Here is a 12,214-nt window from a genome sequence, read left to right as displayed (position 1 = left end):
CATCCATCCATCCATCCACCCACCCATCCATCCATCCATCCATCCACCCACCCATCCATCCATCCATCCATCCATCCATCCATCCATCCACCTACCCACCCATCCATCCATCCATCCATCCATCCATCCGTCCGTCCAACCACCCATCCACCATCTATGCACGTTTCTCTCCATCCATGCATCATCTATCACCTACCTATGCTCCTATTCACCCAGCTGCCATCTATGCAAGTGTCTAGAACTCCCACTAGCTACCTGTTGTCCGTGTATCAGGTACCTTCTATCCACCACCTGCCCATATATCATCCCTCTTCTATATCATCTGTCCATCCACTATCTGCTTTTCTCTTTAGCCCCGAATTTAAGCAGCTTTGCAAGGAAATGCAATGCATCTCTCCTGATACAGCCTTGAGGCCCTGGGAGTTTTCCTGTCTTCTTGAAGATATTTTGCTTCAAGAGCACCATGGGAAATCTCTGTTACGGCTTAGAGCTAGGTGTCCCTTCAAAGCCTTATGTTTGTCTAGTGGGGGTTCAGTGAGGTGATTGGGTCATGGGGGGCTGATACTCATAGATGGCTTAGTGCCCAGAGGAGCTTATAGCTGAATGTGACTTGGGGAGGTGGAACCTGGTTGGAGGAGGTGGGGCTGGGGGGCATGGCCTGGAGGGCATGGCCTCCCTCCCCTCAGCTTTCTCTGCCTCCTGCTGCCCTGTGGTGAGCACTTCACGCTGCCATCGAACCATCCTACTATGGACTGAAACCTCTGAAATCTCTGAGCCATAGAAACCTCTCCACTTTCAACTTGTGCATGTCAGACACTGCGTTTCAGTGACAAGAAAGTAAGACAACCTCCATATGAAGTCTCCACAGCTGCAAGCCCTCAGCCTAGCCCAGAGCCTGCAGTGGAGAAGCAGAACATGGCCTAAGCTGCCAGACTGTACTGCTGAAGGGGCTCAGAGTGGGCGAGGACACCCGCGCCCTATCTGTGGGAGCCCCTTGCTGTTCCGTGGTGGGGAGCTCACCTACAGACAGCACAGAACCATGCTGGCCATGCAAGACTCCCTGTATGCATCTCAGCCTTCCCTGCGGGGACGCGGACGCTCAGTGCTCCCAGCATCCTCTGGGCCTCTCCTTCATCCTGAGCCAGTCTGCGCTCCTTGTGATGGGTGGCCAACCAAGCCCCTGAGCTGGGCTGCCTGGACTCCAGCCTGGGCACTCCCTAACCTCTGTGTGCCTCAGTTTCCAGTTTGTCGTGTAACCTCACGCTGGGACCAGAGCAAAGCAAGTAGGAGTTGGCGTTCTTATCAATACTTGGAAGCCATAGTGGCCACTGCAAGTCCATGGTAAAAGGATAATGTTATATTTTCATAATTGATTTTGTATGGTCAGAAATTACATTAAAAGTTAACTTCTTAATACAGTCTAGAAGCCACAGTTTCACATATTATCAAAGGAAGAGTGAATATGTATTCATAGTCACTCAATACAAATACTATGTCATATGTATTGAATGACTTCCAGTTTAGAAGCAAGCTGCTCTGAGTTCTTGTGCAGTGGTTTCAGTCCCCTGCCATGCAGCTGAGCAGGACCCTGGGCCGGGTTCTCACCGGGGAGGCGAGCAGGGGAACTGCGAGCTCCAGGCATGTGTTTCCATCCTCTCCCAGCCCTACTTGCTGGGGACACAGGAGTCCCAGGGGCTGTGGAGCCTAGCACCGGGAGGAGCTCAGAGCCCGGATCTCTGTGTGGTGGGTCACTAGTAACAGCGGCCACGGCCAGAGGTGAAGTTGGGCCAGCACTGGGTTGAGGGTGCCGCACCACTGGTGCCACAGCTGCAGGGGACAAGTGACGCCAGGGGCTAAGACACGACTAATTAAATCCACACACAGCTGAGTGTGGCCCATTCCTATGGCCCTGGGTTTGATCCCTAGCACCAAAACCAAAACAAGAGCCGCAGAAACATGGCCCCGGCTAGTGCTGGGGAGCTAGCTCAGTGGCACTTGGTTCTGAGTTCAGTCCCCGGTACCAAGAAAAAACTTAGCCCAAGCTGTGAACACTGTCACAGCTGGGACTCCAGACTCCGTGCCACTTGTTCTTCCAAAAGCAGGCGTGCAAGGGGCACCTTCTCTCCTGTGTGGTCACAGCTGGCACGATGGTCCCCACTGTCCTCCTCTGGCACAGGACTGTCATCCCCCCTCTCCCTCTGGGGGCACCTTGCCAGTGTCATGAGCGGCACACCCACTCATTCCCACAGAAGGCCTCACCCGCACTTGCCAGTGACAACCACAGTCCCCTTCTTTGGAAACACAGTGGTGTCTGCCCCTTGCATGTGACCTTGATTTTCTGTCACCGTATCTACCTAGCACCTGTGGTTTTATTTACAAATGTGTTTCTTTTGTTTTTAAAGATTTATTTATTTGTTTGGTACAGGGTCTCGCTACACAGCTTGGACTCATGGTGATCTTCCTGTCTCAGCCTCCTAAATGCTGGGATTACAGGCGTGCTGTACTACACCTGGTTTGGGGACCAGCTCAGTATGTAGTAGGAGGGACGGAACCCTGGTGTCTTCACTTGTCAGGAGGGTGCTTAGACCGTGGAGCTATCTTCCTGGCCCCCAAACGTGCTTCTTTACTCCAACTATTTTTTAAATTTAGTCTGGTTCTCAGTAATAATACTCAGGAAATCACAGTTGGATAAGTTAGATATATGTTATTCTAGTAAAGACTAAAATAAATGTAAGATAATCTAGAAAGTGGCGGATGCTCACGTTACCAAAACTGATGACAGTAGAAGACACACTCCGAGACTCCCCTAGAAAGCTTCTCTCGTCTTGAACACTCATCCCAGGTTCTCACCATGCTCTGCAGCCCTTCTGGACGCGCCCTTTCCTGAGTGTCGTTAGCTGTGCTGTCCTGGCTGCTCGGCTGTCCTGAGCAGATTCAAATCCTCGATCCTTGTGCCTGTGATCCCAGCATCGGGAGGCTGAGGCGGGAGGGTCACTGCAAGTTCAAGGCAGCCTGGCTACACAGTGACAGCTTGACAGAAAAAAAAAAACAAACCAAACCACTCATCTTCCATGGGGAGTTTGACTTTGGGGCAGAGCGAGAAGGCTCATGGCGCTAGACCCAGCAAATAAGGAGGCAGAGGACACAGCACCATGTTTTTACTTCTGGGATGGAGCTTGGCCCCGCTTTTGTACCCCTTTTGGTCATGATCTGTAAGGACGCTCAGGAAACGGCTCCAAGGCTGCGTCCGAGTCCATGAGACCTTGTGCCCTTCCTGCACATGTGGGGCTCGAAGCGGTCCTTGGCCTGGCCTCCCTAAGCCTTAGCTGGGGAGGAAATTCTTTTGTGAAAACCACGTTGCACTCAGATACCTTCTCAGCAGGTGGCTTCAGAGCCAGCGAGCCGGAAGGGCACAAGCCCACCGCCAGCTTCCCTCTGTGCGCGACACGCCCCGTGGGCTGGCCTCCCGGGTGGGTTAGTGGGCTGCACATACCGCGGGGTACAAAGAGTGGCCACTAGCTTCATCCATGTCGCTCCCAGTCTCCAAAGCGACCCACAGCGAGGGGCACACTTAGCTCCGCTCTGTCCGTAAGTGGACACTGGCTTCCAGCCATGTCTGTCCCTGGGCTCTGGGCCTCTGGTGCAAGGGCTTCAGTGTCTGAGGGTCACACACACGCAGGTCCCTCCAGAATCTGCTGTTCAGCATCCTGGGAACTGACCTGCTTGCCCAGGCTGCCTACCCCAGGCAGCAGCTGCCCCCACGAATATCGCTTTCGGCTCCTGCCCTGCCCCACCCACGGGTCTAATCCGCGAGGAGCAATGATTTAATCTATTACAGCGCAGCAGGCTCTTTCCAGACCCTGCCCCCTTTTGGTTTATACCTCCTGCAGTCATTTCTGCTGCCGACGTTGAAAACTGCCCCACCCCCATTTCTCCTTTGTGCTGGGACCCAGGAGCCCCCAACACCACTGATATGACATGTCACCTCCTGTGACATAAACTTCTGAGCATGCTGTGCCGTGTGACCGAGACCACGGGGCCTTGTCCTAGCCCTGCCCTGGTTACGTCCTCTGCGAGCTGGCTGCCTTCCCAGCAAGCATCAGAGCCTGCTTTCAGCCCGTCCTGTCTGGTGCAGACGCACACTGCCCAGCAGACTTGAGCTGGTCCAGGCCAGGCTGTGGGAGGACTGGGTCTCTTCCACTGCCTTACAGGGAAGTCTGGGTTGGCCCCTTGGAGTTCATGGCTTGGATGATCACTATCTTTGTTGCTAGGATGAATGCCCAGCCCCCACAATTTAAAGGAGGAGGGGTTTACTTTGGAGCCCAGCTGCAGTTTATCCTCAGTTGGCTTAAACATGAAATACTCGCCAGGTGGAAAGGCCTGGAAGAGGAGAGTGGGTCACACCACGGTGCTTGGAAGCCAGCAGAGAGGGGCCCGGACCAGGGTGCACCCTTCCTCTTCTGACCAGACCCTGCCTCCTTAGAGCAGCCAGCTAGAGCACCCTGTGAGCCAGCCCCTTCCACAGGCCCAGCTTCTGAGCACGGGAAGCCTTTGGGGACACCCTGGATCTCAGCCATGACACCCCGCCTGCCCCCTGACAGGTGAGGCCAGCCAGCACACAGAGCTGGGCTCTGGCCAGTGGGTGGCATGACACGTTGGCCCTGTATGTCCAGGTCGGTCCACAGAGGACCAGGGCAGCGCTGTGGCTGTGGTGGAGGAGGAGCTGCTGCAGACCGGCTGAGGCGGGTGTCTCAGGGCCCCAGAAGTGACTTTCCCTGGGAGCTCCAGGAGAGAACCAGGTGCCTGATTGCACATCGGCAAGAGGGTGTGAGCTGTGGCGGCTGCCACCTCCTCTATGGCGGGTGCGGGGCTGTGATGGAGCCTGCAGGATTCCAAGGGGCTGGGGACAGCCGGGCCTCTATCTGGAGCAGAGCTGAGCTCCCATCCAACCCAAGCCGACAGCCCGAAAGACCAGTCCTAAAGAACACCCTCTGGGATGCAGCAGCCTTCAATGTAACACCGCACACACATCTGCTACCATCCCCCATCCATTGCAGCTCTGTCATATCAAGGACAGTAACACGCCACTAGCTGGGTGCTAGTTATCCACACTGTCTTAATCAAGGAGTGTTTCCTCCTTTTAGGGGCTCGAGGCGCAGCAGGTTTGAACCTCACCCAGATGGGTTTTGAGTGCATGTTCAGGCGGGGGCTGAGGGCCTCGCTTAGCTTCCGTGGAGATTTGTCGCCCAAACCTTCATGCCCGATGCTGCATGCCTGAGCAAGACAACGGCCTGTGCCAATGCCACGCGTCCCGGCCGTGGTGCAAGCGCCTACTTCACATGTGTGGACTTGCAGTCCTCGCGTGTCTCAGGCCGGTCACCCGCCGACTGCGCATAGCAGTGCACTGCGAGAGCCTGCAGCTCCGGCTACACGGGTCCGTGCTGGAGTGGAAAAGCAGCCCTGCTGGGGCACGAGGGCTGCAACCACCAGGCGGAGCCACTCGGAAGCCCTTGGCGCCTCAGCACGCAGCAAGCCTCACACCCCAAATCGGACTCCCCTGGAACCCACCACGCACAAAGCATGGGGATAGCCGAGTCATTTGGCCAGAAACACTGTGGGAAGGCAAGCGCAGGTGCCGTGTGACCTCCAGGCACTTCTCGATTCAATATTAACCTCACTTTGTCATTCACCGCCCCCGTGCAAGCATTATGCAGGAGTGCTGTGGCCCAGGCCACCTGTGAGGTCCAGGGAGACGAAGAGCAGCGAGACACGAGCTCATGTTCGTCATCAGCCCAGCGCTTTGATACTCTGCATGAGGCCCCGGCCCTCTTTGCCTGAGGGTCAGAAGCTAGCCTTGGAAACAGCCTGTGTGTCCATCAATGGAAGAACGGATACAGACGTGCGGCGTCTGCACAGCATGGAGTACCACCCTGCCATAAAGAAGGACAAACCTGGGTTATTTGTAGACAAAGGGGTGCACCATGGGACCACGGGATTATGTGAAATAAATCAGGCACATGAGCTTAAAGGTCACAGGGTTTCCCTTATGAGAGAAACAATGTAAATACAATAAGAAGCAAAATAAAAGAAATGATAGGGAAGCACACCTTCACCATAGCAAAAACCGCTCTTAGGAATCTCTGAATCCGAAGCTCACAGGCCTGTGTCCACGGTTCGGCTGCTCAAGCCTTGGTCACTCTGGCCTTGAAGTCCTGGGGCTGGCGGCCTGCGCCCCTCCCCGCCCGGCCTGATCCCTACCTCAGCCGGCAGGTGTGGTGTGAGCCCTTGGCCCCGGCTGCTGCTTCTGCGAAGGAAGCTGCGCTCAGCCCTAACTTGCTGTGCTGCTTCCCCTTTGTGGAGAAGACAGGAAGGGGCGGGGCGGTGGTGCCTGCTGTCACCCCCGGGTCTGTACCACAGAGGTGCTTAGCACAGCTCCACTCCAGCAGCCCGGCTCTGCAAACTCCTGCATCATTTTCCTTGGGCCAAGGGATATTATCCCCTGTCGACTATTCTAGGGATGTTTCCAGGTTTTTCCAGTGGTCCTAAGGATAAACCCAGTGCTCTACCACTGAGGTACACCCCCAGCCTCAGCTTTCCTCAGTGCTGGGATTCGAGATGTGTACCGCTGTGCCTGGCTCTTTTCTCTTCTTTTTCTGCAAAGGGCCAGGGAGAAGCTGTCTGCCCAGTACACGCACAGCTGCCCTTGCCCTAGTGAGGAGCACACAGCTCTGCCCTGTGCTTTGTCTGATAACAGAGGAGTGTTCCCTCCCGAGCGCAGGCCACGAGTGACAGCCCTCTTCTCTCCCTGCATGGGAGATGCTGTGACAAGATCCTTTGGCTGAGAGACACTCCTGGAGAGCCGTCCTACAGGTGGGCACTGGGGCTGGTGAGAACAGGCGGATGGCGAGCAGGAAACAGCAAGAGGTGAGGGTGGGGCCCGTGGAAGCAAGGAGCAGAGAGGAGGCTGAGGCGCCCAGGCCACGGTGCTTTCCCACTGGAGGGCTGAGCCGCCAGAGAGGGCCCGGAGAGGCTGGGAGGTTGGAGGAGCTGGGAGTGACTGCAGGAAGCCCAGCTCCGTGTGCTGAACTTCACTGTCAGGGAGGGGGATGGGCAGAAAGGGAGTCCGTGTGGGAAAGGGGTGAAGGGCCCTCTTGCTTTGAGTCCCCTAGACTCCTGGGCTGGGAACAGTAGCAAGTGAGGGACAAGGTCAGGGGCAACACCCCCCAGGGAGAGGGCACATGGGAAGCTCGTGTTCCCTGCGGCCTGGTCCCCCTATTGGCATCAGGGGGCCTTTGGGAGAGGGAGGCAGATGGGCTGCTCAGGTGGAGATACTGGAGCCTGTGAGGGGCAAAATTAGAGGAGCCTTCGTGGTCCTCTCCCGTGGTCCTAAGCCCTGGGTCTCCCCAGTGTGAGAAGTGCCAGTGGGGAGCCGGCCCGCTGTGGCTTCCCAACCCCAAGGCTATCAGGACACAGCTCAGCCTGCTCCGGTTGGGGTCTCAGCCCTCAGATCTGCCCAGGACCCTCCCCAAGCCTCCTGACCTCCCTCACCTTGGGGCTACTACCATGTATTTGGGTCCTTGGACTGCACAGCTTGTCTGGAAGACAAGAGGTCACCTAAATAAATCCCATCAGAGCATATGGCAGGACTTATAGGGGAATGTTCCAGAAGGTTCTGGTTCTTTCCTGTTGTATGACAGCTGGTTCTGAGGTGTGCGTCTCACTCCCAAGGCTAGGAGCACATCTGTGGGGATGAAACTCAGGGAGAAGAGGCTATGGGGTGAGGTGAAGCGAGCAAGGGAGGCAGGGAGGGAGCGAGTGTGCATATGGTGCTGCATTTTGAGGTCTGCATAAGACTCCTTTAAAGGAGCTCCAGCTCTGAAATTTTCAACCATGTCAGACTACTATTTTTTTTAGAACTTAAGTTTTTGGGGTGGATTTTACAAGAATCACACTAAATACTGTTGCCAGGGCCTGAAACATTCCCATCGGGGACCTATTGGTCTCCAGTGAAATGGAATAAATAAGCTTCACACCCCGCATCCTTGGGTGCAAGGCTGTGAATTCTGGCTTGCCAGCCTGTGGCTGCGACTAGGCCCCCTTCCCCTAGCCACTGGGGCCTCACACCCGGCCAGTGCTCCCAGGGCCGGCCTTCCTTCTTCCGGGACCGCTGACAGCAGCAGTGCCCCATGGAGCAGCCCCATGACCCCTGTGCAGGCCGCGGGCCTCCTGTCCTGAGTTACGTTATGCAAAAACAAGCGCTGTGACATCTGCTGGTACTCCTAGATGCTGTCTTTTCCTGGGGTGCTGTGGGGACAGGGAGCTCCTGCTGGATCTCCAAGTGGCTTTTCCAGGCTCCAACTGGACCTGTACGGGACCCTGAGCCAATAGCCCTGTGCTGGAGGATGCAGGGCTGTGACTGGATGCCTCGTGAGTGAGCTGTGTGATCTGGCACTCTCTGGAAGTGCTGGGCAGCAGCAAGAGCCACACTCCCCTTGGGCCACCAGTAGGACATGCTGGGACTCTGCTGGAGACTGTCTGGGACCCCAGTATGCATAGACTACCCGGGCACTGGGCACTTCCTTGTGCAGCAGCTCACGTGACACGGAGTTCGCCCCCCGGGGCTAGCATGGGTGTTTTAAGAACTGCCCAGGTCGCCGGGGCCTGCAGCACCCAAGAGAGGAGGCTCTGAATGGTCCTGCACATTACCCAGATGCTGTTAGCCTAAGGATGGGTCTCCGGGAGGCTGCTGTGGTGCCCAGGGGAGTGCCCACGTGAGCTTCTCCCTTCACGAACAGGAGCACTTACTGTGTTCCTGCCATGCTGTCACTGATGACGTATCAGCAAAGGGGGCCGCAGTCCTGGGTCGAGCCAGACAAGAAGCCCAGCCCAGGCAGGGCGTGGCCGCCGGTGGACACACGCACGCGCGCGGGCACTGCGCTGATGAGTCCAGCCGGCTCCCAGTGATGCCAGGAGAGGCTGCGGAGGCATACGCGAGGGCCCGGCCGCCGGATACGCGGTGGACACAGAGCAGAAGGACAGGGCGCCTGCCCTCCTGGAGACCCGCGGGGACTGCGCTAGGGCTGGATTGCGGGGCAGGCGAGGGCGGTGTGCTGCAGGGGCCCTGCCCATCCTCGCCAGCGCCGGAAGCCGGGGAGGGGCTCTGATGCGGTACGTGGTGGCTCCTCTTTAGGTAAATTGGAAGGGCCGGGGAAAGGCCCGGGAAGTTACCAAAGTACGCTTCCGGGGCTGGCTGTGAGGGCGCTTCCGGCATGACTGGCTCGCAGGGAGCAAGCTGGGTGGGGGACACCACCCTGACTGCAGGCAGGAGGAGGCGGTTGCCGGCACAGGTGCAGTCTGCCTGCCCGTCTTCTCCTGTTCTGCTTCTCTTTTCCCCTTTCCACTGCCATGAGGTGCGCTACTCCTCTCTGCCGGCCCCTCCGCCACGATGCTTCTTATCCCAGACCCAAGAGCAGTGGAGACCCCAGCCGCGCACTGAGCCTCCTGAGGCCGCGCGCCAAGTCAGCCTGCAAGCCGCTGCCTCAGGTGTTTGCTCACAGCGGCTGCAAGCTGAAGACGCCTGTCCTGACCAGACAGATACTGACCACCTCGCTGCTGACCGGAAGGGGATGCGCGCGCAAGAGGTGGCACGGGGGCTGGGCGGTCACCCTCGACATCTGGGCTGGGTGGTGGCCGCTCACAGAGGACGAGGGTTGGACACTGACATGAGGGACAGAGGATGAAGGAGCGCCCAGACACGGCCTGCACCGCCAGGGAGAAGCCGCCTGCCCGCATCTATATGAAGAAGGTTGCGCAGCAAGGCAGGAGTGGTGGCGCAGGCATGTCTCCTTGGCTTCCTGTGCCTGGGCCTTCTCACGGAACCCCGTAAGGACAGGGCTGGGCCCCCAGGTTTCAAGGCCCCGCCATCTTGGCCAGGACCCAGTGCTTGGTGGGGACGCAGTTCGCGTCTGGTGACTGCCTTTGGGTAGGCAGGAAGACTCCTGGAGCAGAGAGGGGCTGGGCCCTGGCAGGGCCGCCGCCGCCGCCGCTACTGCCCGTGCCCTGTGGAAGGCTGCCTGCCCCACCCTCAGGCTGCTGCTGATTTTGCCAGTGCAGCCCAGCGTAGGGTGGTGCCGCACTTGGCGGACCCATCCTCCTCCTGCTCCCAGCCCCAGCAGTGCCCGACACCGCACCCCAGCCCCCTACACCTAGCAGTGTGCCTGGGTGTCAAATCTTTCTTGCATTCAACTTAAAAAGAGAACAAGGAAGCCAGTGAGGAAGAAAGTCATAGGAGCATGGTGGGGCTGTGGGGAGCAGGTGGCGGCAGTGTCCCTACCTGGTGTGAGCTGTAGGGTGACAGGGCTGGGACTGAAACTCCTTCCCTCCTGGGCCTGGTCTGCAAACCTAGGCAGGCTTGCTGGACCTTCAGTGCCCAGATGTCACACACACACTTGCACCACCAAGTTGGCCCAGCACAGTCACAAGCACTGGCAATGTCCACAGGATGGAAGTTCCCGCCTGTGCCTGTGGTCACCTCCCGGGGGTGGGCCTCAACCCCGGTCTCTGATTTCCCCAGGCCAGGCCAGGAGGGCCGCAGGTGACCCATAGCTCCCCAGCACGCATGGACACCAATCTGAAGGGACTGTGGGCTCCTCGCCACCAACTTGCCTTAACTACGTCTTCGTCGGATGATCTGCACTCCACCGACTCGAGCAGCCCAGTCACCGCGCCATCCTCCTCCACGGAGACCACCTTCACCGGCACGGCCACTGTCTTCCCTGTGAGGATGGCTGTGTTCAGGATCTCCGCCTCCTGAAAGAGTAGACACATGGTCCTGTCACAGCCCAGGGGGGATGGAGCCACCTGGCCCTGCGGTTGTGCAGTCCACCTGGCGCAGCCTCCAGCCCGAGGCTGGAGGGTCAGCGCTGGCTTGGACCACAGCAGCCCCCAAACCCTCCTTGCCCCACTGACGTGCCTGCAGGAGTCGTGATGGAGATTGGAGCAGACAGTGAGGGCAGTTGATTGACACCACGTTTGTGTCAACACAACCTGAAGTGCCAGATGCCCTAAGATTTTGAGGCAGAGCCTGTCTCGCTCAAGCTGAGGGTGGCAGTCCTACTGCCTCAGCTTCCCAAGTGCTACCAGCCTGGCTCAGACACCCCCCAACGAGGACCCTGGTGTTCTCACTGTATCCTCACTGGACAGGTGTAGTCGTTCTCTCTGCTTAATAAACAGAATTTTTGTAACATTTACAAGAACACACAGCTAGAAAGTGGTGGAGGCGAGGTCAGGAACCTGGGATTCAAGTAGGCCTAGCCTTGCACACAGTGGTGCCAGCTTAATCTTCAGCTGTTGGCGGGGGGCAGGGAGGGGGTGAGAGACGCTGAGGTTAGCAGTGCTCTCCTGCGAGGTGCAGGGGACGCAGAAGGCACCCGACGCCCTCGCGCGGCTGCGTGTGCGCGCAGCTCCCTGCGGCTCCTGGCTCTGTCCAGTCCAGGCCCCTGTACAGCTTGGGAGTCTACCCCGCCATGGTGGCTGTCCCACTGTCCCACTGAGGGGACACATGCATGTCAGCGCACACGCCAGCAGGCTCGAATCGGCGTCCCACGCAGTCCCTGGGGAGGCCGTGGCTGTCCTGGTGGCTGATTTGGGAGCAGAGAACCTGCCCCGCTCGGCAGCCCCAGAACAGGTGCAGCTCACCGTGGCCTGAGTCATGCAGGCCTTTGTACTTTGCCCTGAGGGCTCCTGGGCAGCGTCTGGCCATGACAGGTGAGGCCTGGCCGTGGCTGTGTCCACTAGGGTCCTCCAGGAGGGGTGAGATCCACACCACTGCTCCCCAGGGAGCCAGGTTTGCAGAAGGGGAAAGCTGAGCCCCAAGATCCAGGAAGTGGGCCTCGCTTCTACAGTGAAAGATCTGAGTCCTGGTGCCCCCAAATCTCACATGGCCACAGCCCCCAGCCCTCGTGCATGATGTCTGTGCCCATCGTGTCCCCAGGGGCTGTTTGTCTTCAAGCCCCACACATGTCTCTGGGGGCATCCACATTGCAGCCTGTCCTGGACTCCTCAGGACGCTTGCACCGGGCCACGGTGGTGAGCTGGCCCTGCTGGCCATGTCCCGGCTGTGGTCGTCGTCCTTGCCCTTTGGCTGTAGTGGAGAGTGGCCCTGCTGGCCGTGGCCCGGCTGTGGTCGTCCTTGCCCTGTGGCTGTAGTGGAGAG

The 12,214-nt window shown here is 58.2% G+C and overlaps 1 protein-coding gene across 1 annotated transcript in view; it reads right to left on the bottom strand.

Annotated features, from left to right (window-relative positions):
• The window catches only part of Tmem132d (transmembrane protein 132D), a 482,864-nt gene that overhangs the window by 52,225 nt on the left and 418,425 nt on the right, over positions 1 to 12,214 (bottom strand). Inside the window, exon 6 of the mRNA XM_004635957.2 lies at positions 10,666 to 10,809. Within this exon, the coding sequence (XP_004636014.1) occupies positions 10,666 to 10,809 (144 nt within the window). The remainder of the gene's footprint in view (positions 1 to 10,665; positions 10,810 to 12,214) is intronic.

Source organism: Octodon degus, unplaced genomic scaffold (genome assembly GCF_000260255.1).
Source record: "Octodon degus isolate 3935 unplaced genomic scaffold, OctDeg1.0 scaffold00076, whole genome shotgun sequence".
In the NCBI taxonomy this organism is placed as follows: domain Eukaryota; kingdom Metazoa; phylum Chordata; class Mammalia; order Rodentia; family Octodontidae; genus Octodon; species Octodon degus.
This window is presented reverse-complemented; position numbering and strand designations above follow the sequence as displayed.